Source organism: Engystomops pustulosus, chromosome 1 (assembly GCF_040894005.1).
Source record: "Engystomops pustulosus chromosome 1, aEngPut4.maternal, whole genome shotgun sequence".
Lineage (NCBI taxonomy): Eukaryota > Metazoa > Chordata > Amphibia > Anura > Leptodactylidae > Engystomops > Engystomops pustulosus.
Window position 1 is genome coordinate 70,273,404 of NC_092411.1, and position 25,573 is coordinate 70,298,976.

General features: G+C 39.6%; 1 protein-coding gene across 1 annotated transcript in view; it reads left to right on the forward strand.

The window, feature by feature from the left end:
• The first annotated feature begins 591 nt into the window (after positions 1–591).
• DNAH10 (dynein axonemal heavy chain 10) overlaps positions 592–25,573 on the forward strand; it is a 74,433-nt gene continuing 49,451 nt past the window's right edge. Inside the window, exons 1-23 of the mRNA XM_072144322.1 lie at positions 592–890; positions 1,733–1,855; positions 2,050–2,192; positions 2,839–2,947; positions 6,402–6,517; positions 6,678–6,888; positions 8,518–8,675; positions 8,814–9,044; positions 9,141–9,331; positions 9,593–9,791; positions 11,321–11,515; positions 11,607–11,777; positions 11,971–12,147; positions 13,584–13,760; positions 16,454–16,623; positions 17,097–17,248; positions 17,783–17,944; positions 19,592–19,799; positions 19,979–20,135; positions 20,829–21,305; positions 22,310–22,468; positions 23,334–23,450; positions 24,568–24,670. Of these exons, the coding sequence (XP_072000423.1) occupies positions 665–890; positions 1,733–1,855; positions 2,050–2,192; positions 2,839–2,947; positions 6,402–6,517; positions 6,678–6,888; positions 8,518–8,675; positions 8,814–9,044; positions 9,141–9,331; positions 9,593–9,791; positions 11,321–11,515; positions 11,607–11,777; positions 11,971–12,147; positions 13,584–13,760; positions 16,454–16,623; positions 17,097–17,248; positions 17,783–17,944; positions 19,592–19,799; positions 19,979–20,135; positions 20,829–21,305; positions 22,310–22,468; positions 23,334–23,450; positions 24,568–24,670 (4,132 nt within the window). The 5' untranslated portion in view covers positions 592–664. The remainder of the gene's footprint in view (positions 891–1,732; positions 1,856–2,049; positions 2,193–2,838; positions 2,948–6,401; positions 6,518–6,677; positions 6,889–8,517; positions 8,676–8,813; positions 9,045–9,140; positions 9,332–9,592; positions 9,792–11,320; positions 11,516–11,606; positions 11,778–11,970; positions 12,148–13,583; positions 13,761–16,453; positions 16,624–17,096; positions 17,249–17,782; positions 17,945–19,591; positions 19,800–19,978; positions 20,136–20,828; positions 21,306–22,309; positions 22,469–23,333; positions 23,451–24,567; positions 24,671–25,573) is intronic.

Genomic DNA, 25,573 nt, shown 5'->3' on the forward strand with positions numbered 1-25,573 from the left:
AATTTTTTGGTCACTGTGACAATTGGATTATAAAAATGTTGGATTGTCATAAGAACCAGGATTAACAATAAAGCTTCATTACAGACACCTGTGATAATTGTTATAGCTGATCTTTGTAGCCTAAGGCGAAAGTACAGTAAATGTCCAAAATCCAGGGGTCTGTTAGTAACTAGGCTTTGTCTGAAAGTCAGGTGTCGTTAAGTAGGGGCCCGCCTGTATACTATACAAATACAGATTATTGTATAGTGTAATAATACAGCTACATACCTCCCAACTTGTGTAGGAGAGTAAGGGGTCCCCATCACATTGTGTCCTCTCAACTCCCACATTGTATCTCCTCTGATATTGTGTTCCCTCATATTAAAGCGTCCTCCTATTGTGCCACCCAGCAGCTTCCCCTCATATTGTGACCCCCCCCCCCCCAGCAGCTGACCCTCAGCAACCCCCCTCTTATTTTGCCCCTAAGAAGCTCCCCATCTTACCCCTATTGTGCCCACCTACCAGCAGCTCCCCCTGTTATCCGCTCCGCTCCAGCAGGGGGCGCCCGAACACTGGCACTGCAGTCTGTACGCGCCTCTCCTACGTGCTCTGTGTAGATGGAGCCGGCAGCGTCGCGTTGCTATAGCTACACACCACAAACTGAAGGCAGCGCAGAGCGGAGGACATGGCCCTGGACGATCCGCGCCTGGAATGGATCCGGGAGCGAGTGTACTGCGGCTTCGGCCTGGCCGACCACGACTGCTTCGAGGAGCTGCTGAACCGCAATGATGGAGAAAACGAGGTGAAGCTGCTGCGCTTTCTGAATGAGAGCTCGGAGGAGGAGGGCGCCTCAGCACTGCTGTTCTTCAGGAGCACCAGGCAGGACGAGCTGCAGGTGGAGATCGCAGTGGGTGAGACTTGTAGCTCTATTACTATTATACCAGTCTGCTTGGTAGATTATAATGCTGTACTATAGTGTGGAAAGGGGTTGAAAAACTTCGTCACACCTGACTATGGTTGGTGCGTGTATTGCAGCTCAGCTGTATAGAGATGGATTTAGCTGACGTGCAATACCACACACCACCCATAGTCAGGTGTGGCGCTGTTTATTTAAAGAAAGCGGTCCTTTCTGGTCACCCCTTTAAGTACCCAGATGAAGACAAACTGATTTGCTGCTGCCCTCCCCTAGTTCCCTCCCTGGCACTTCTGGGCACATATATTGCTTCACATTTCTGTCTTTCCATTGACAAATCTAGTCTTAAAGTGTAGGAAACTACATAACAAATAAATACTTAATATTTTTGGAAGCTATAGGAACATGTCATGGGGTGATGGGTCAAAACCCGATGACAGGTTCCTTTTAATGACATTTCACGGGCCACAAACAATGGCTCTGTGGTCCGTTGGTTGCAGCCTCGAGTGTCATCAGTGTGAGGTCAGCTCACGCACTGATTTTAGTAGAAAATCGTACCCGAGCCGCAAACATGGACAGTAATAGGAACCACTCTGAGTATTTCGGCTTGGGCAGTCCGTACACACACAGGGTGGTTAAACACAGATATGTGTAGGACAAATTCATTTCTGTGTTCTCCATGTGCTGGGGATAGCACAAGGAAAAGATGGGCTTATTATTATATTTATCTTATATTTGCATGAATTTAGCCAATCACAAATAAAATTGTGTTTGTGATCACCATCCTGTAATAACCTATTAATCATTTAATGTTATATCCTCTATTTTGTGTTTTTCTAGAACCTGAAGAATTAGAAACACAAACTTTGGCTCTACATGAAGGAGATGACATCCCTACAATCAGCAATGGAACTGAAGAAATCAAATCTGCTGACACCATGTCCCTACGTCCATTTAGTGGCAGTAAGAAAAAATAAAACATTTTTTTTAACTGCGGTTCTGTGCAGGGTGAGAAAGTACTGAAAATACTGTGGAACAAGATTATAACATTTATATTCAGTTCTCCTTTCCTCTTCTTTTCCTATATGTGTTACATTGTATTTTATTGCCCCTATTAACCAATAAATTAATGATAAGAAATTGCTCTTTGAATTTAGTGAAAGAGACGTCAGACAGCGCAAGTCTGCACATAGACACGGACAGAAAAGCGGAGGCCTATATCCCCTCCGGGACAGAAAGTAGTCCAGAATCAAACGAAGAGGGAGCAGATGAAAATGCTGTTGTTCCCACTAAACTCACCGTAAGGCTGAACACTTTCTACCCTTAGAGATAATAATGTTCCAGTCTCTAATGTACAGTACCTAAGACTTTTATTTTTTGTATCTCTTGTTTTTGGAAATGCTTTAAGCAAAGTCTTAAAGGGAACCGGTCAGTCACATCCCCCCCCCCCCCCCTTAACCCAAGGTCCTGCCACAATTTCTGTAGTGAGTTGTTCTGCATGATGATATTGGCTTTGTAATTTGATTGACATAGTGCCTAACTGCATTGCTGTTAACATTTACAAAGTGCAACCGTTAACTGGATGTTGATACATGTGTAAACATGTTGTTAACAAAATGCATGTGTTAACTCACATACATTAACATTGCATTTTGTAAATGCAGATGTTAACAGCAATGTAATTAAGTAAATATCTTCTCCTCAGCTGTTGTATTGCGGATCATAAAGTGAAATGAACGGGAGCCATTGACTCTCTTCAATATCATCATGCAGAGCGACTTACCCCAGTAAGTGGGGCAGGACCTTCGGTTTGGGGGGCTAGAGGTGCTTAATAGGTTCCCTTTAAGTATAAGTGTAAAGCTTTCTGCTATTTTAGAATGACTGCTTTTATAAACCACTGTTCTGCCACAGCCATAATATATTAAATATTAAGTTTTTCATTCTAGAAAACAATCAAAAAGAAAGTCAATCGCACAGTTCTACATGTATCTTTCAACTGCATCCCACAAGAATTTGCTGACTCTAATGCCTTGTATTTTCTGCGTAATACCCAAGGTATAGTATTACTATGTTTTACATATGTGTATATGTTAATATACGGATTTACAGCAAACCTCCCAATGTATTGTAGTAGTAGCTGCATAGCTCTGCATGTCACATAATCATATGGGCAATCAAGTCAATCAGGAAGGGGTTCCTGCACATGAAAGATATGAATTAGCCAGACCCCGCTTTAGGGAAGATGCTGATCAGACTCACTTTAGGTCATTTGCCTATTACTTTAGGAACTGAATGTTTAAGTTTACAGGCATGGAGAGGGACAATGTATTAATTAATTTGACTGACAGATTCCTTTTAAAGCAGAACTAAACTTTCAACACAATTGTATAAATCACTAGTGCAGATGATAATGGCAAACTCTGTAATTTACTTCAATTAAAGGGAACCTACCACCACGATTCTACCTATAAAGGTAGAACGGGTGGATGAATGGGACGTGAGGATTAGCCCTTTTTAGAGCTAATCCTCACGTCCCGGCTATGTTTTAGAAAACCTTTTAGCGCTGATATGTAAATTTTGTTATGCGGCTACTGGGGCGGGAAGTAGTCGGACATGAGGCTACACGTCGCGGCTACTCCACGCCTCGTCCGCGCCCCCGGTGTTCTGCGCACGCGCAGGATACAGGCCTGCGGCTGCATCACCATAGCTCCGAGGCCGGAGCTACTGCGTATGCGCAGAACGCCGGCTACTCGTAGCTGCGCGCCGAAGATGAAATGGTAGGAGGAAAAATAGGCTACTGGGAAGTGGAGTAGCCGCAACGTGTAGCCTCATGTCCGGCTACTTCACGCCCCAGTAGCCTCTTAAGAAAATTTACATATCAGCGCTACAAAGTTTTCTAAGAGATAGCCGGGACGTGAGGATTAGCTCTAAAAAGGGCTAGCCTCACGTCCCATACATCCCCCTACCACCCGTTCTACCTTTATAGGTAGAATCGTGGTGGTAGGTTGCCTTTAAGCAGTTTATGTAAATCAGCCTTGTGTCCCATACCCCTTTCACAGCTGAGAGATAATGGAACTTGAAAAAGTGTCTAAATACTTAATCGTAAAGGGTAACCGTAATTTCAGATGATTTTTGATATTGTGTGTGGGGGAGTCTTTTGAACATTTTTCTAATATACTGTTCTTCAGTAAGAAATTCTTCTTGGCTTGTAAAGAAACAGACTGCGAAGTTCTCCTTAGATACAATGTTACTTCTACATTGCTATGGTCGATTGTCTTCCAGAGTGAAGATGGGTCTCTCTCTCTCCTCTCCCACACACAGCTGTGAGTTAGTGTTAACCCTTTCTACACTCTCCATGGCTGCAGTATGCTATGAGCACTAAATTCAAACATCAGGCTGACATCAAGGGGGTTAATCATCACTGCCAGCGCTATTTAAACACGCATAGGGAGATTAGATGTGAGCTCATGCAGCCTCCATAGCCCCTTAAGGACCAGGCCCTTTTTCGTTTTTGCGTTTTTATTTTTCACTCCCCACCTTCAAAAATCTATAACTTTTTTATTTTTCCGTGTACAGAGCTATGTGATGGCTTATTTTCTGCGTAACAAATTGCTCTTCGTAGTGATGGTATTAAATATTCCATGCCGTGTACTGGGAAGCGGGAAAAAAATTCTAAATGCAGTGAAAATGATGAAAAAACACATTTGCGCCATTTCTTGTGGGCTTGGTTTTTACAGCTTTCACTGTGCGCCCCAAATGACAGGTCTATTTCATTCATTGGGTCGGTACGATCACGAGGATACTAAATTTGTATAGGTTTTATAATGTTTTCATACATTTACAAAAATTAAAACCTCCTGTACAGAAAAAAAATTCTTCATTTTGCCGTGTTCTTGCGCTAATAACTTTTTCATACTTTGGTGTATGGAGCTGTGAGCGGTGTCATTTTTTGCGACTTCTGATGACGTTTTCAATGCTTCTATTTTTAGGACTGTGCGACCTTTTGATCACTTTTTATAGAATTTTTTCTATTTTTCAAAATGGCAAAAAAATGCCATTTGCGACTTCGGGCGCTATTTTCCGCTACGGGGTTAAACGCAGTGAAAAACGGTTATTATACTTTGATAGATCGGGCATTTTCGGACACGGCGATACCTAATGTGTTTATGATTTTTACGGTTTATTTATATTTATATCAGTTCTAGGGAAAGGGGGGTGATTTGAATTATTATGTTTTTTTAATATAATTACTTTTTTTTTTTTTTACTATTTTTCAGACTCCCTAGGGTACTTTAACCCTAGGTTGTCTGATTGATCCTACCATATACTGCCATACTACAGTATGGCAATATATGGGGATTTTGCATACCATCTATTACAATGTGCAGATCGCACATTGTAATAGATAGCCTCGATCATGACAGCCTCGGATCTTTGTGTGATCCCAGGCTGTCATGGCAACGGATCGCTGGGGAGTGACGATCGGAGCCAAGATGGCAGCGCCCACGTGCCGCCGGCTCTTTAACACGTGCCGCCGGCTCTGCAAGCACCGATCGCGGGTGTTAGCGACGGGCGTTTGCTTCATTATGAAGCAAATGCCCGGGGAGTATGAAGAGGGCTCAGCCCGTGAGCCCTCTTCATACTCCCCCATGCGCAGTAAGACGTAAGGGTACGTCTTATTGCGCTATGGGGATAGACACACACTGTACAGGCTGGAATACTCATCTATATGGGAGGCAGTATTTTGATTTATTTTTTTTTCAACTAAGCAGAATTTGTTAATGAAGTATATCAGAAAAATGTTCACCACATCTCCCCACACACAATATTAAAAATGATCTCAAATGATGTTTACGCTTTAAGATTATCCAGTGACTACCGGTAATCAACTCATACAGCTGAATTGTCAAGGGAAATATGCAGGGGCGTAACGATCGAGGCCACAGGGGTCACGACTGAGACCGGTCCCATTGCCAGTCAGAGGCACGCACCTGACCCCTGCGCTGCGCTGATAACTCGGCGCAGCACAGCGGGCAGATGTTTTAAATTGTGACAGCTGCGGGCCTTCCTGTTACAGCGCACGGACTGTTCTGCATCTGGTCCATGCGCTGGATCAGAGGGGCCCGGAGCTGTCACATTTCAAAATAAGAACATATAAGGGACATTAATAATGGCTACTGGTGAGGGGGGGGGACATTTATTACGGCTACTGGTGGATGGTGTTCAATGTTTTTAGCATACTGGGGGGGGGGGGGGGGGGAATTTTGCCCTGGGACCCACTGGAAATATGAATGGGTGTAATGGATAGGGCTAATCACTATCTCTCTGAAGTGGAGGGATCTCCGAATGCTTTCAGATGCACTTCTCAATGCAGGAAAAAAGAAACTGCAGAGAAAGTGCTTTACTTAATACAGTATATTATAGAGTTCACTATCCTCACCTATTCTATTCATTTCTGAAATACAAAAAAACTGTCCATTGACTCTTAATGAAATGCCTCTTTGTGTAGAAACAATTTCAGAGCCCAACGATCTTCAGGAAGCAAATGATGTCATGCCAATGTTTTTGGAGTATGGATTCCTAAATGGACATTGCCTTCTGATGCTAAAGCAAATGTTCTCACAGGTATTTTACATCACTTTGTTAGATATAACTGTTATTATAACTTGCAGTTATAAGCTATAATAATGTTTGATGTATCTACAGTGCCACCATAGGATGGGGGGCATTATACTATCCCCAGTTGGTTATCCATTGGCATGTAACTCATTTATTTTCGGTTTAGGTTTTTATGCCTCTGTTGTCTTTCAATGAGCACAAAAGTAAGGATAACGCCCATCAAGAGGATCAAAATCAGCAAAAAGGTTCTGAAGATTCCTTAAATCTGGAAGAAACTAATGTGGAACTACGAAGTGTACAATTAATTCGGGATGAATTTCTCATGAATATGCAAAAATTCTTGAACCACATTCAGCAAACAATACAGCAACTTGAAGGTAAATTTAAGACAAAATGTGTACGTAAAACGTTTACATACAGAGCTGTAATGCGAGTGATACACTTTGTATACATATGTATTTAAACATACTGTATATACTAGTGTATAAGCCGAGTTTTTCAGCACATTCCTTTTCTGTCTTCGATCTTCTGTAACAGCCGATATAGACGCACCCATGTTATCTGCTGGCCGGCGCATACTATGATGTCAGCAGCGGCCAAGTCATAGTATGCGGCTGCCGGTAGAGCGCATGGCCACGTCTCTGCCGGCTGTTACAGAAGACCGAAGAGGAGCCGCAGGGGAGATAGAAGTTTTTTTTTTTTTTTTTAAGGGCTGGGCTGGCTGTATACTACAGGGGGCTAGCTGTATACTGCAGGGGGCTGGCTGGGCTGGCTGTATACTGCAGGGGGCTGGCTGGGCTGGCTGTATACTACAGGGGGCTAGCTGTATACTGCAGGGGGCTGGCTGGGCTGGCTGTATACTACAGGGGGCTAGCTGTATACTGCAGGGGGCTGGCTGGGCTGGCTGTATACTGCACGGGGCTGGCTGTATACTGCACGGGGCTGGCTGTATACTGCACGGGGCTGGCTGTATACTGCACGGGGCTGGCTGTATACTGCACGGGGCTGGCTGTATACTGCACGGGGCTGGCTGTATACTGCACGGGGCTGGCTGGCTACTACTGTGGGCAGGCTGGCTATATACTGGGGAGGCTGTGACCAATGCATTTCCCACCCTCGACTTGTACTCGAGTCAATAGGTTTTCCCAGTTTTTGGTGGTAAAATTAGGGGTCTCGGCTTATAATCGGGTCCGCTTATACTCGAGTATATACATTACTTTATTATTTTCTCTAATGCATACAAACTGCAGCTTAACTGGTACTAATCTTAAATAATCATAAAACACTTTTTCCACCCTTCCAAATCTTCTTTCCATCTCCATATAATCTGAATCATTGTTGGAATATGTGGTGATATCCACCCCTCTAATAAGAGGAAATAATTTAAGAAGCAGGGTCCTTTCATCAGCAAAGATATTACCATATTACAATTACAATTTACAATGTGTACTAAATATTGGATTTTACAATATTGTCAGGCCCTTTCACACAAACATATGATTTCACCAGTCCAGTATTTCTGTGATGTATGAATCTGTATGTACCTGGCGTTTTTCACTCATATGTGCACATATAATACACTGTATTCGCACCATATCCATTTAAAAAATGGTGGACTGGCTGACAATTGGCTGGCTGACGGAATAGACCTAAATTCTCCCTGGATACTGCACGTATATACGACAGCTTACTGTGCACAACCATATACAACATGTATGCAACATGTATTTTAATCATTCCTATAAGCTTCTATGGGGCATATGGGAACGAAAATTCTGGAGAAAATAGGACATATTTTGCATGTCGCTTATTGGAACGGTACAGTACGTGGACAATACCGCCATTTAAAAGGATGGCTGTATTGCCCATTTAAATGAATGTGGCCGTATGCTACCTGTATGAAATCACACTGTTTTCATACATTCATGTGAAAGAGGCCTAAAATGTTGCATTGTAAAAATATTCACAAAATTTACAATATTGTAAATCATTGTTTTCTTTTGCAGGAGAAATTAAATTAGAAATGCCAGATGTGAATCTTGATGTTGAACCTAAAATAGTGGCATCCGATAAAATAGCTGTAGAGAAACTTGAGCAATGCGTGATGAATTGGCAAACACAAGTGTCCGCGGCTCTGGAAGAACTGCTGCAAAAGAAACCGCAGGTATACATGCTACCACTAAAATCTCTGTTTAAAGATATTTTGTTTGTTTTGTTTTCTCAGAAACAATGTCACGTTATTGTAATTATTATTATATATTTTTTTGTTGTTTTTACATTTTCTAAATGTCTTATTTTTCAGGGAAAGGCTCCACTGGCTGAAATAGACTACTGGCGTGAACGCAATGCTACCTTAAGTGCACTTAGTGAACAGCTGAAGCTTCCTACAGTAAAGAAGGTCCTAAATGTTCTTTCTATAACTGATCCAGGTTTGGTACAAAACCTAGATCTTACAGTAACCGAGCTTGCAAAGTACCAGGTAGAAGCTGCTGATAATGTCCGATTCCTGACCACTCTTGAACGTCATTTGAAGGTCAGTATTCTATATGCACTATTTAGTACAGTACAGTACCTAGTATGATGCATTATGGATCAGGATCTTTATTTATTTTGTTTCTTTCTCCTATAGAATCTGACACATGGCACAGGTTTTAATGTAGTGTTGGATACAGTTCCTCCAATGATGAATGCTTTGAGAATGGTGTGGATTATTTCCCGTCATTACAATAAAGATGAAAGAATGGTCCCTTTGATGGAAAGAATAGCCTGGGAAATTGCAGAAAGAGTCTGCAGAGTCCTAAATATTCACAGCTTGTTTCGGTAGGCAATAAGTAAATATTATTAGTTAAAGGAACACTCCAGTTAATGCTGATTCATTGAATTATACCTTGTACAAAGTTCTAGGAATACAGCGAGTATTGCTGCTCCCTTCAGGCCCTGCACCATGCATTATTCAATGAATTAGCTTTGACTGGAGTGTTTCTTTAAATATTGCTTTAAAATGTTAAGTTCTCACCGAAACCCAACTCTCATCACAATTAATAATTATTATGAATCGAATAATCCCTCATTGCTTTTCAGAGAGAACAGAGAAGCAGCAAAAAACAAAACGCTGGAAGCAAAGAAGACTATGGAGTTGTGGAAAAGTTGCTACTTTGAAATCCGTGCTAAAATTGAAGCATCTGGACGGGACCAGCGCTGGGAATTTGATAGAAAACGTCTATTTGAGAAAACAGATTATTTGGCCACCATATGTCAAGATCTCTTTGATATATTACAGGTTCTGATTTGTTTTTCTTTTTTTGATTGACAAACTGTTAGGATTGCGGTACGCCTCATGATTGATTGACTTAATGAGGGTTTCTTAGATCAACAAAAACAAATTTGGGAAAAAGGCCTAAATAATAAAAAAAATGACTTGCCCAATTAAACCCTGACCGTGTTTTAGTGCTACTTTCCTGTGCTCCTTACTGGTCTTCGTTAAATTTAAGATAGGAATGACAGCTAGTCATTTTCCTCAGCATTTGAAAGATGCAAGACCACCAATTGGCTACAGTGGTTGTGTGTAGACAGTCATATAACTGGTACAGCCAAGTAAGCAACTGCCATCAAGGAGCACTGGAGCTGCAGTGAAGTGGAAATGTTCTTTGTCCTTTTGATCAATTGGATGTATGTATTTTACCGTTTGACCAAAATCGGTCAATCAAAAATCAAAATCAACCATGACAAACCAGGGACACTTACTCATAGATACAGGCTCCGTGACTGTCGTAATATTTTTTAATTTGTTATCCATGACCTCCTTTCAACTATAATCAACTTTTACCCTAGCCCAGTGATGGCGAACCTTTTTGAGGCAGAGTGCCAAAACTACAATCAAACCCACTTGTATAAATAGAAAGTACCGACATGGCAATTTAAGCAGTAACATGTTACTACCTGTTTTGTCATGGTTTTTAATTGTATTGGCACCATGAGGACACTAATACAGTTGAAATAAAGAGGAGAAATTCAGATTATCATTGTAGCTTCCTTCCATGGTACCCTGAAGAGGAAGAACTGCGGGGCCCAGAGTAGGAGCTCCAATAATAACGCAGCCTTGTCCGCACTTCCTTGCTCCTCCTATAGTCCTGGGCAGCTAACTATGTTTAGCTTTAAAATAGCCCTGATCACAGCACATCCTGGGTGGCCAGGGAGTGCAGGAGGAGGTTGTGAGTCCTGTCTGGAATCTCTGTGCTGGGGTGATGGCCTGGGTGCCCACAGAGAGTGCTCCGAGTGCCACCTCTGGCACCAGTGCCATAGGTTCGCCACCACTGCCCTAGCCCCTCTCTGTTCTGGCTTTACAGGCTCTTACACTGTCTTGCCCTCCCCACTACTCCCCCAGCATATGTGCAGTGAGCAAGAAATGCTAAGGAAGCAGCGGAGCAGGTGAAACACAGTAATTGCCAGGGTAAGAGCCTGTAAAGCCAGATGAATGAGAGGCTAGGGTATCCCTCCAGGCTCATTAGAATAATTATAAAAGTTGATTTTAGATGTAAGGAGGCCATGCATAACAAATATAAGAAGATTACCTGTAAAGTCAGATGAATGAGAGGCTAGGGTAGCCCTCAAGGCTCATTAGAATAATTATAAAAGTTGATTTTAGATGCAAGGAGGCCATGCATAACAAATATAAGAAGATTACCACAGTTACAGTGCCTGGATCTACTGGTAAGTGTCCCTGATTTATCATGTTTGATTTTCCCAGTAGATTTCCTTAAAACATATTTACTGTATAACAATATGACCCCACATTCTTCTAATTTATAGGTTCTTGATGAATTTTACAACATTTTTGGTCCAGAATTAAAAGCTGTTACTGGGGATCCTAAGCGTATTGATGATGTATTGCATAGAGTTGATGGTCTTATCAAACCAATGGAAGACCTGTCTTTTGATCCCTTCAATATAAAATATGTCCAGCAGTGGAAACTTGTCATTGATGACTTTAAAAATGAAGTCCAGGTATGAAATGAATGGAAATTATGTGTTGATTTAGACTTGGCAATAGCAATACCTGAAAGTTACATGTTTTCTATCATATGACATATAACAGGCCATTGAAGGAGAAGCCATCAATTTTATTGATGAATCTTTTAAGACTCTGCGCTCAGCTGAGGCTGCTTTTGACATGCTATTGAAGTTTAAGCACATTCGCTCTCGAGAAGCCATCAACAAGCAGATGATGATGAAATTTAATGCCATCCTAGAGCAGTATTGTAAAGAGGTAAGGAGGATACAACGTATAACATCATCATTATTGAGTGGTATCCCCATAGTCATAATGAAAAAGTTTTAAAGTATTAATTATTTACAATTATCGAAATGCAACTGTTCCATTTGTTTTTCCACTTTATGTGATATCATGAAGAGTCTACATGACAGAGACAAAGGATATTTTTGTTTATTTTGCATTTTAGGTGGATATAGTAAACAAACTCTTCATAAAAAACATGGAAAATCCTCCTCTCTATAAAAATCAACCTCCAGTGGCCGGGGCAATATATTGGGAAAGATCACTTTTCCTCCGAATCAAACACACCATTGTTCGCTTTCTGGAAATGGAGGAGATGCTGGAAAGTGCTCATGGGAAAATGGTGAGTTTTTAACCTGTTGTATTCCATGAAAGAACCCACCGATATGTGGCAATATCGTAGATTTAGCTGTTTGTGCTATCAGTGCAGGCTTGGAATAACAGTATGGACAGTTCTGCTGCTGGTTGACATCACATAACTATAACATACACTCACCGGCCACTTTATTAGGTACACCATGCTAGTAACGGGTTGGACCCCCTTTTGCCTTCAGAACTGCCTCAATTCTTCGTGGCATAGATTCAACAAGGTGCTGGAAGCATTCCTCAGAGATTTTGGTCCATATTGACATGATGGCATCACACAGTTGCCGCAGATTTGTCGGCTGCACATCCATGATGCGAATCTCCCGTTCCACCACATCCCAAAGATGCTCTATTGGATTGAGATCTGGTGACTGTGGAGGCCATTTGAGTCCAGTGACCTCATTGTCATGTTCAAGAAACCAGTCTGAGATGATTCCAGCTTTATGACATGGCGCATTATCCTGCTGAAAGTAGCCATCAGATGTTGGGTACATTGTGGTAATAAAGGGATGGACATGGTCAGCAACAATACTCAGGTAGCCTGTGGCGTTGCAACGATGCTCAATTGGTACCAAGGGGCCCAAAGAGTGCCAAGAAAATATTCCCCACACCATAACACCACCACCACCAGCCTGAACCGTTGATACAAGGCAGGATGGATTCATGCTTTCATGTTGTTGACGCCAAATTCTGACCCTACCATACGAATGTTGCAGCAGAAATTGAGACTCATCAGACCAGGCAATGTTTTTCCAATCTTCTACTGTCCAATTTCGATGAGCTTGTGCAAATTGTAGCCTCAGTTTCCTGTTCTTAGCTGAAAGGAGTGGCACCCGGTGTGGTCTTCTGCTGCTGTAGCCCATCTGCCTCAAAGTTCGATGTACTGTGCGTTCAGAGATGCTCTTCTGCCTACCTTGGTTGTAACGGGTGGCGATTTGAGTCAATGTTGCCTTTCTATCAGCTCGAACCAGTCTGCCCATTCTCCTCTGACCTCTGGCATCAACAAGGCATTTCTGCCCACAGAACTACCGCTCACTGGATGTTTTTTCTTTTTCGGACCATTCTCTGTAAACCCTAGAGATGGTTGTGCGTGAAAATCCCAGTAGATCAGCAGTTTCTGAAATACTCAGACCAGCCCTTCTGGCACCAACAACCATGCCACGTTCAAAGGCCTCAAATCACCTTTCTTCCCCATACTGCTGCTCGGTTTGAACTGCAGGAGATTGTCTTGACCATGTCTACATGCCTAAATGCACTGAGTTGCCGCCATGTGATTGGCTGATTAGAAATTAAGTGTTAACGAGCAGTTGGACAGGTGTACCTAATAAAGTGGCCGGTGAGTGTACACTAACTTTTGAAAAGTCAGACGATGGGATGTCTTTTATTTATTTATTTATTTATTTTTTAACCCAGGCAAAGGCGAAATACCTGGAAGTGGCCAGAAGAATGAAGGAATATGAGGACCAGAAGTATGAGACTTGGAAGGAAAGCACAGATCAGCTCCTGCCATCGCTGTTGAAAAAAAGTTTACTTGTCAACATACATGTCCCAGGTCTTATTAACCAAACTAACGTATCTTTTACTGAAATGGTAAATATGTAGCACTTATATATCTGAAATTATAGACTGCATGCTATTGCTTATACTGTTAATGTCTTTTGTTGAGCACATTGTGTAAGCATTCACAACGCAGGGGAAAAAGGTAAGATATCTCTCAAAGTTGAGTGCCTGTGGGTGTTCCAGTGGAGCAGATGAGTATGTAGTGTGTCCATTAGGCTGGGATCACAGCATGTTATATACCATATGTTGTAAGTCTATCAAACTTTTACTAGATGGACAATTTCAGCTCTCTCTATGAGTCAGCATCCTTTTAAGACCCCTTTATAATCACAGTAATATATTGACCCTGTAAGATTTAAACTGTACCACGAATATGCATGTGCTTGCAGCACCCTTATTGTCCTTCTATTATAATGCCAATACAGCACTTCAATTTTCACTGCAACCACAATGCCTATGATGATGCCATTACAGTATCTACAATAGTAATGAAACCACAGTTTCCTGTTTAACTACTTAAGGACTTCCCGTTGGAAATATACGTTATGGGCTGATGTATGAGAAGGTGAAAAGGCTGTTCCCTTTCCATACAGGTCAGATATCTGCTGTATTATAAAGCAGATACCTGGAGCTAACTAACTGCTTCAGTCGGTGCTGACAGTTGCCATGGTCAAAGCCGATCATTTAACATTAACAGCAGCTTCACTAGGCGCCACCATATTACTGCCTATCAGCACCCCCAACGGCATCTTCTGGGGTTGCTGATTGGTTGCCATGGTGGCTGGGACCCCTTGGGAGGCTCCTATTGCTGCCAATTAACCCTCTCTATCGCAGCCTGCTAGAGACAGGCTGTAGTAAAAGATCTGTATATTCACATTATATAGCAATACAGTTGTATTGCAGTATATTGCATGAGTGATCAGACCCCTTATCGTTTAAACACTATAGGGGACCTATAAAAAAGTAGTAAATAAAACTTAAAAAAATATAAAATTAAAAAAAAACCAGTACACATTCATAATCACCCTCCTTTTCCTGGAATGCATATAAAAAAATAAAAATATAAACATGTCAGATATAACAGAAAATAGTGGGCAAATCACCAATTTTGAATAAAATTTTGAATAAAAAGTAATTAAAAAGTCGTCCAAACTCTAAAATGATAAAAGGGAAAAGACAACATGTCCTGCAAAAAATGACACCTTACAGATCTCAGTGCACCAAAGTATAAAAAAGTTATTAATGTCAGAATAGTGAAGGTCAAAATGAAGAACATTTTATTTTGTACAAAAGGTTTTAATTTTTTTAAATCTATTAAAACATAAGAAAACATATACAAATTTGGTATCTCTGTGATTGTACCAACCCAAAGAATACATGAGAACTGTCATTTGACTGTGAAAGCCATAAAACAGTGTAAACAAGAGAATAGTGCAAATAGGTTTTTTTCTACAATTTCATCTATTCAAATTTTTTCCAGTACAATTTTTTTACTCAGAAAATATCCCCTCATACAGCTCTGCAGATGGGAAAACGTTAAAAGTTATGGATTTTTAAGGAATGAAAAATGAAAATGCAAAAAATAAAATAAAATGAACTGGTCCTTAAAATCCACTACAGCGTTCCCATTGATTGCCCCTAAGGAGACAATGCTACAGAGGTGCATACATTTACTGTGCCACCATTAAAACCATTACCAAAGTTATGTATGCCACCAGTGTATTATCAATACTTCCAGATACGCTACAGATATGGTTGTAGTGTTTGCAGGTTTTCTACATGGAAGATGTCTTCTTTCAACTAGAAAAGCACAATAAACAACAAAGTACCCTACTTGTTCAGGGTACATCATTCATTTAAAGGATGATGCATTTCAGGACCATACTATTCCTTTCATTAGTCAAGATCTGAGGAAGGGATCTGTAAGGTCCCTTAATAAGCAGTCTTATTAGGAAAGTGTATCCTATACTGTCTAATCTGCCATTGATATACTTAATATACTAGTGTATGTTTGATGGCCATTAAGGCATAAAAAAGTGAATTTTTGCATATTTGTGGCATAACAATATTACCTTTTTTTGGTCTTTTTGAATCTAGTACAGAAAGATCCCTCTATAAAGTTACTTCTCTGATTTGTGCTTTCTACCATAAACATACATCCCACAATAAAGCACAAAGCTCTCATAGGGATATGAATCAGTATGGGGTTATCAACTATAGAACAATATACTTTTATATGGCAAACCTCTGGCCTTTTAAAATTGAAATCAAGAAATAAGGAAAAAAACCTCTGTGCTTTACAAAAATAATTCATAAATTCTTATAAAGCATAAGAGTCATCTTACATCTGCAGCTGTGTTTTCGATATACTCTCTGTTACAGTAGAAGGTAAGGGAAACAAAACAATGGTTTCCATTCACCTCTTTGTTACAAATTTTACCTTCTGTTATGCTACTATTATGGGGTGAAAATACTGCTGTGTGATTTTTTTTCTGCTTTTAATAAGGTAAGGTTTAATAATAAGTAGGTGTAAACCCAGTGTCGGTCTGCGGCAACCGGTATGTCTGGAAAAAACCCACCAGTGGGCCCTGATGAAGTTTGGCCTCCTCCTTTGATGGAAAAACTTTCTTACATTTTTTTTTTATAAAATCTGTACCCACCACCAATCATTTCCTTATATTGTGTTAAAATAGTAACCTCTCTTTTACACATTTTGTTTGCAGGATGTGGACCAACTTAAGGCTGACACCAATTATAAGACTGTGCACTATGCTGTAAACTTTTCTCCAGAACTGCAAGAAATTATTACAGAAACAAAATACATGGAGCAGTTAGGCTTTTCTGTTGGTGAATTGCCAAGGAATGTAGCCCTGCAAGAAGACAAATTCTTAAGGTGGTTTAACTTTTTTCCACTTCAGATCTTTAACATTATGAACTCAGGAGTCCAGTATATTCATGAGCTAAAGGCTCGCAGTCATCTGACACTCATTAACAGTTTTCTCGTGAGTCTCAGTAAAAGGGAGAAAAGGGAAGCTCTCAACATTCAAATTTATCACACAAAAACATACAATGCCTTTGTAGAGATAATAATCTTCTGAAGAATATTCTAGAATAATGAAAACTGCATTAGGTGTTTAGTATGAGCTGAAAAATATATACAAATCAAATCTTCAGATTAGTAAAGCAAAGTATTTACAAATGTATTCACTCTTTGACATAGATTTAAAGGGTTCCATGACAAGTGCCATCACTTCATTTTTCAACTGGAATATGTAAATGTACAAATTAGTTTTCTTTAAATGTTTTTTTCATTTCTGTCAAAAGCACACATTTCCATGTCCAACAATAAACTTTTTTTTTATTTAGGTATATCGATGATATGAAGCAAATTCTGGCTTCTTATGAAAAACTATTACGATCACTAAATGAAGCTGAGACCCAACTTTTTGATAATCACATACGAGAGCTTTTGAAAGTATTTAGATCTGGATATAGAAGATTGAATTGGAACTCTTTAGGTGAATACATTTAAAAACCATTCTCTTCTGCTCTAATTAATATTATTTTAATTGGGCCATATATATCAGATTTGTTTAGAGTGTAATAACTGCCATTTTTTTGCCTTGTTGAGTTAAGTTTTGTGGATGAACATTTGGTTTTACAGTCTAAGAAAAGAAGGTATCTCAACAATGTTCACTGTTCACAATAGGTTACTAATCCTGAAATGTTTACACAGCGCTGTATGCAATGTGAAATGAGCTGCTTTATTATATGAGACACTGGATTGGATGGTGCAACCTCCAATCAGAGCAGAGGGAAGAAGGTATTGTATAGCTCAATGTTTGCAGGCTTTCAGAAAGTGTGCAGGCACGGGCCAAGAACGCCTTGTGCCAGTCCACAGCGCCAGCGCTCTCCCCTTCCATGCCCACATGGGGTGGAGTTGGCATAATCGCAAAATAATCACAATTTCTTGCAGTGTGCTTATGTGCAGTGTGTTTATATATAACGATCTGCAGTATTTACAGAGAAAACTTGATGTTGTATATCACTAGGTATTGGTGAATTCATTACCCGTTGTAGCCAGGCGGTCTCAAAGTTTGAATCCTTGGTCCATAAAGTCCAGAAGAATGCAAATGACATTGACAACAAGTTATCAGCTATGGAATCTGCAAACCTTTTTAAGTTTATCAGTAAGACATCTACAGATCTTCCAGGTATGTTATGAATGAAATTCCAAATCTAAGGAACAGGAATTTTTTCTTTGAAACCTAATACCATATGTACTCGAGTAAAAGGCGACCCAATTATAAGCTGAGGCACCTAACTTTACCACAAAAAAACTCAAAAGTTACTTACTTGCATATAAGCCTATGATGCATTGGTCACAGCCTCCCCCGCTAATGAAATGTCCAGCAGCAGCCTCCCCTCACTAATTAAATATTTGGCAGCCTCCCCTCCCTAATGAAATGTCCAGCAACCTCCCCTCCCTAATGAAATGTCCAGTAACCTCCCCTCCCAAATGAAATGCCTAGCAGTATCTCTCCCACTCATTAAAGGGGTATTCCCATCTGGGGTTTTACATTTAATTTAATTAATTTGCCATATGTTAACATTTCTTCAATTGGATGTTATTAAAAAAAATCTTCCTGTGTGAAGATAATTTCTCTTTATTAACACTGTCAAAAGGTCAGACTCTAAAAAATTAAACTGCATAATAATAATAATAATCTTTATATATCACCATCAAATTCCATAGCGCTTTACAGATTCTAAACTGCATCATTTTACACAATGGATGACAAAACTCGACCCATTATGGGGGTTTCCTTCCTAGGGATCAATACTCTAGAAATATAGGTTGAACTGTATGTGGTTTTCAGCCCTAGTTACTATGTAAAATGTGTAAACTGCATATAAAACTATTTTTGGCTACACATTTTACTTCAGAAATTTTCCCAATTGTCTTGCCTCAGAAGAAATGTGAGATGGGCGATGGACCAGTGAAATGCTGTAGTGATGTTCAATTTTTCCTTCACAGTACAGGCAGTCCCCGGGTTACATACAAGATAGGGTCTGTAGGTTTGCTCTTAAGTTGAGTTTGTATGTAAGTCGGAACTGTATATTTTATCATTGTAATCCCAGCCATAACTTTTTTGGTCTCTGTGACAATTGGATTTTAAAAATGTTGGGTTGTCATAAGAATCAATATTAACAATAAAGCTTCATTACAGACACATTTGATAACTGTTCCAGCTGATTATTGTAGCCTAGGACTAAAGTACAATAAATTACTAATATCCAGAGGTCCGTTTGTAACTATGGGTCGTATGTAAGTCGAGTGTTCTTAAGTAGGGGACCGCCTGTATATCTGATGAATCAACTGTTATATTTTTTTTCCTTTTATTTCAATACAAAATATCAATACACAATATTAATACATGGACAATACAATAGACAATATATATTAATTACATTAGCCAAACTCGAAATACAAATAGTTCAATATATCAATATCAAGCATTTAATTTCCCTACCTCCCACCCCATGGAAAACTCGGAGAGAAAAACAAAACATAAACAACAACAAAAAACACTCAGCCTAGCACCCTTCTATTTTCCCAAGCTTGCCTTAACTTTTTTAAATCTGATTTTATCAATCCATTCTCCCAACTATCAGCTGATGCCAGTAAATCCATTCTCCCTTTCCACTCCAGAGGTGTTGGTGCATCACTCGATCTCCAGTGAGTCAATATTGCCCTACGAGCCAACGTCAAACCCTTCAGGACATATAAACCTAAATTCCCTCTACCTGCAATGGCAGTTTTTAAACCCAATATAATGTTATAATTTCCATGTCCCTAGGTGTCAAGGAATTCTTTGAATACATTGAAAATGAACGGTCCAAAGATGTTGAAATTATGGTCAGAAAGTATACGGCCTTCGGGTCTATATTAACAAAAATAGAAGGACTAGTGGTGAACACAAACACAGGGAAAAATCCTCAGATGGCCCAATACTATGCATTCTGGGAAAACAAAGTGTACACCACACTGACGAAGATGGTCATTAGGTAAGTGAAACTTTGATTCCTTTGGATCTTAGCAGGTCATTGAATGTATACTGGCAGTCAAAATTCGATGCCCCTCCGTAACTGGACACTCTAGACCTTTATACTTAGACCTCAAGTGCCTTATGGTAAATATGGTCCTTTTTTTTAGTGATGAATGTCAAAGTATTTATTTTCAACAGGAATTTTCAGGCTTTTAATGGAGCTATTATTGGAAATGTACCTCTCTTTCAAGTTGAAACCATCCTCTCAGCTCCTGAAATAATTCTTCATCCCAATTTCAATGAAATATTTAAGTTGATTGTGCAGTGCTACAAGGGATGTCTTGAAACCACAAAGGTAACACCATACTAAAAAAGTATTCTATGGTTAAAAGTAGAACTGCAAAACAAATATAATCTAGAATTCAATGGAGAAAGTGAAATGGAAGCGTGTTTTACATCATGAACACCCAGCCAAAATAAAATGGAATTTCAATCACAATGGGGCAGATTTATCAAGCTGCCTAAGAGTAAGAATGTGCTTAGTTGCCCATGGCAACTAATTACAGCTCAACTTTCATTTAACCAGTGCTCATGAATATTTTAAAGGGGAGCTGTAATTGGTGTGTGTTTTTGGAAGCAATCACATGCAATTAATTGATCCAAGAAAAGTGGATTTTAAAGGAAGGATGTTTTATAAAAAAAAGTTTGTTAAGCCAAAGTAAAGAGTGGATTGAATTAAAATTGGGAGCAAAGAAATAGAGAATTCTATTTCTCTTTCATGCTGGATCCAATTCTGGGATGTGAATTTCCTCCCAAAAAAGTAATTAAAAAATCAAAAACAATATTTTTTCGTTTAGGTTCACTAGTAGTATTTTAGAGAGAAATAACTAAGAGTGCACATAACAGCTACAGCACTCAAGCCTGTCTGAGAATTCATGGAGATGGTCCATTGATTGTCAGATATTTCTGTATGCCCACCATTACATAGTGATCTGTCACTGATGGAGTTTTATAGAGTTTTTCCTAACGTAATTTGTTCTGCTTGCAGAGTTTTGTACGCTGGATGCATGGGACCTGTATCCTCTGTCCCCCTCAGAAGTCCGAGGAAGATGAACCTATTATCTACAGTTTTTATAATGACATTTACCAGAGTCCTCAGATTACAGAACAAGCTCTTATTATCAACCAGAACATGCATAAGCTACTGACATCTCTCACAAAGTACCTGAACAGGTGGAAGAGATACCGGCCATTATGGAAGCTGGATAAGGTCATTGTACTAGAGAGGTTTGCAGCCAGGAAGCCATCCTGTGTTACCTATGATGAGAAGTTGCAGTTCTATAGTCGCCTTGCGCTGGAGGTTATGCAGCAACCCTTAACCAAAGACGAACAATGTATTAGACTGTATCTGGGACCACTAGCCTACACTGTGCAGGAAAATGCTAGAGCCTGGGTGAACTCCCTGGGACACCTTCTGAATGAGTCTGCCCGTGAACAGCTGTACAATCTCAGGGATGAGTTGGATGTATGTGCAAATTTATTCTTCCTTTGTAAGCCTTCAAATAATGTACTTGTGTGTGCATTGCTATCTTCTAGCAGCAGACTTGGGCCAGCAGACGTTCAATGAACATTACACAAATTGGTGAAATTTGAACCTTATAGGCCCCAGTGGAAAGTCTGTGCCAGGCCCATGACTATAATGTATGGTTTATAGTACTAGTCTTCTCATAGAGGAAAGTGACACCTAGGCCTCTTGGGACGGTTGCGACAAAGTCCTCTGCACCCCCTCAAATTATGCCCCCGATTACACAGGATGGGGTTCTCATCATATTTCTGTACTCCCTGTCTGCTCGCTTAACTGCAGCTCCTGCACTTTAATAGTTCTTATAGTGCCGGCGCAACAGTTTAACTGGCACACAGAGCCCGGAATCCTTGTATCATATTTCTGTATGATGCAAACACTCCTGTCATGTGCAATGTGTGCAGTCCATGGGACTGGATCAACATACAGGTCCGTTTCCATGTGCCAGCCTTAAGTAGGGAAAGAAAATAAAACCTCTGCAAATCAAGATAGCAAATCCAGTAAATGGACATCTTCATACAAATGTGTGCACTTTGCAGGTTGCAAGCAGGGGAACGTGATCCCTTGTTTGCGGCCCGTTTGACATCAGCATATGAGCAGCGCTAGGACTAGGTCCCCCCTAATTTTCAGCACGGGCAGTAAGCTCTCCCATGCACGGTGCATGCACCAGCCATGGGCATGAGCACATAGAAAGTAATGCAGCCTTGTGTTAGCAGCAAAAAAACAGCTAGCACATAGCCCCATTACATGTTAGTGTGCATGAGACTTATCTTCTGAACATACCTTAATTTTACTGTTAGAGTTCAGAAAATATTTTTATTGATTTTTTTTTTTTTTTCCCCTCACTGATACTTTATGGAGACTTGTGGCCATTTTACTAATACTGTTTGTTATACAAAATAGCAGAATAAATTTTATAAAGCTTCTCAACGTATCCTATGTTGTAGGGACTGTCTGTAAATCTAATGAGGACACCGGATACTCTTGAAGATCTTAAGTTTGTTCTTGCAACAATTGCAGACATTAGAGATATGTCTCTTGTCGTTGAAATGCAATATCGAGATATCCAAGAGAGATATAGAACCCTGATCATGTATAATATTGAGGTAGGTACATGCCGAAATATGATGGCTTTTGGGGCTCATGATAATGATAAAAAAAATCAATTGAAGCGTAACTTATCTTTACAAAAAAAAACTTGCAGCAATGGGTTTATAAGGAGCAACACTGTTATTGTTATGTGATTTGTGATCTTCATTATCTGCCACATATAACATGTCTATGACCGCTGAAGTCCACTCTGAGCTGCTGGGTAGAGACCAAGCTGCTGTGACTCCTGGTTCCTTCCTCTCCCCCACATAGCGGTTATAATGTAATGTGACAACTCTATGGACCATTTTAGCCTTTAATTATTTCTTCCTGGGTCTGGAAGTAAGAGTTCTCCTTACGGAGACTGCCGGTGGAGACTTCTAGTCATGGACACTCCACTAAGGGATTCTGGGAAAATATGCAAATAAGTTTTCCAGGATGTGATAATTAAAACCACACCTCTTTTAGCTACCTTGTAAGGCAGCTCCCTTGACATCCCTTGTCTGTTACATGGGAAGGATTAGAAGATAATTTACCACAGATGCATGTATTGTACTTTTATACATTTCTAATATGCAGGCAGACCCCGGGTTACATACAAGATAGGGTCTGTCGGTTTGTTCTTAAATTGAATTTGTATGTAAGTCGGAACTGTATACTTTATAATTGTAACCCCAGATGTATATCTTTGCATTTTTATGTATATATGTATTTTAGCGAAGTACTAGCGTTGCATATCATGTTTCTAGCACTGTGATATTTTTTCCATGTATCATGTCTTCTATAATTGCATAGTTTCTTTTCGTAGACCATGTTTAATTGTTTTGTTTGTATGATTAATAATGTAATATTTGTGTATACTGTATATTAATTTATCTTTAGTTTGATGAAGAGGAGAAAGTTTTATCTGACAAAATAACACATATTTGGGAAGATCTGTTCCTGGAATCAAAACGGGTAGATTGCAGCCTTGGAAAAGTTAAAAGGAAATTTACCCAGGTAAATAATTGACAGATTCCATTTTTACTACTATGTACAGTATGCATTTTGGCGTATATTACTAAGTACATACCGTACTTACTGCCATGAAGCAATATATACATAATAAAAGTACACATGATTGCGTAAACAAACAAATACTTTTTTGTACACCTAAAACAAATACTTTTTTACAACCCCTTCAAACATCATTAATATTCCAGAGATTGTAATATAGTAACAATTGTTCACTACTTTGTTATTAGAACATGATGCTTTACTGGTCCCTGTATAAAATGTACTGTATTTTATGTGGTTTACGCACAACATTTGTATTTTACTCCCCCCTCGCCCTCCCACCCAGAGCTGGATTGGGGTCTTTAAAGGGCTATTCCCAATTCGGGAAATTAATGTTATTGCTTGTATGATGAAAAATAATACAATTTTCCAATATACTTTCTGTATCAATTCCTTACAGTTTTCTAGATCTCTGATTGTTGTCCTCCCATAGAAAGCTTCTATGTTTACTTCCACAGGACAGGAATCTGTCCATGGTCACACAGGTGCACAGCTCGTTAGTATCATAGAGAGTAATCAGAGCTGTGTGTTATAACGAGCCGTGCACCTGTGTGACCATGGACAGATTTCTGTCCACTGGAAATAAACAATGAAGCTTTCTTTAGAAGGACAGCAAGCAGAGATCTAGAAAACTGTAAAGAACTGATACAGAAAGTACATTGGACAGTTGTATAACTTTTCATTTTTCAAACAATATCAATTACTTGTTGAAATAGGAAGTGATATGTCGTTAATGCTGTGAAAGGGCTCAGTTTACAATGGTGTACAGTGGCTTTATGCTTTAAGCAGTATAAATGGTTATAAACCTACTGTGAGTGAATAAATAACTGACACCTTGTTTTCATTGATTTGTGGGCACTGTATGGGACACTATTATTTGGCCTGAAATGTTTATTAAGGAAGGTTAACGGTACACATAAGTTGGCTAAAAAAGTTTAGACATTGTTATTGGGGTACTGATTGACATCAGCAGGTGCATGGGTATGTGTCAAATGAAGAAAGTAATTACACTTGTATTTACACCTGCTCATTTTCACTTATTCACTCATTTTTTTACTAGATTACAAAGGATCAGATTGAAGACTATAAGAAAGAGGTGGTGCAGTTTGCAGAATTATTCCGTTCTGAAGGACCTGGCGCTGTGGGAGATGACCTTGATAAGGGTAACTTATAATAATGTCAACTCCTTTTTAAAATTAATTTCAATTTGAAGAAGTGGACCCACCCCTTGATCTCTCAGGGTCTGAGCCCAATGTTCCTTGCCAACACCGTGAATAAAATGGTGGTAATGCATGTGACCTGCTGCTCCCTTCAGAGTCAATGAAACCGATGAAGACAGATGAGTACCATGCTTCACTGTGTTTGTGGACTCCATAAGCATTTGATAGAATGGCAGGTCAAAAGCACAACACTGTTCAGGCTCTTCTTCACTGAATTAAAGCATAAAAACTTCTGATGCTTGTATCATTTCATTGGTTACAGTGACCAGTTCTACTTATAAAATATAAAATACCAGAAAATCACTGATGTCCGTTGCCAATAAAGCACAGAAAAAGAAGTCCCTTATATTTGCTTATGCAGTTGATTTTTGAAAGATTTTCCTACTTACATATCCAAAAATATGATTTTAAATTTACAGGAATGTGATTTATTTATTTATTGTTATTTCAGGTTTTTATGGTGTAAAACAGTCTTGAAAAAGATGCTATGATTTGTAAAGTGCTACAGAATTTGATGGCGCTTTATAAATAAAGATGATTATTATGGTTATTATTATTATTATTATGCATTGAGGTCATTTAGGACTTTTCACTGCTATAAGGTCTCACAGGACTATTTCCGCCACTTAATCGGCATAAACATAGAACTTCTAGTGCAACACTGTGCAGAGCCATAAGGTCCCATAAAAAGTTGCATAGTTACTCCACTCCCAGTTTTAACTTTGTGTCCGCCATGAGGTCTTATTACACGACCCTAGGGGGTCGATGTATGGCCACAAGCTTGCAGCCGTACATATGTCCCCTGTAGACTGGCAATGGCCGCACGGAGAGATACGGTGCCGTCCT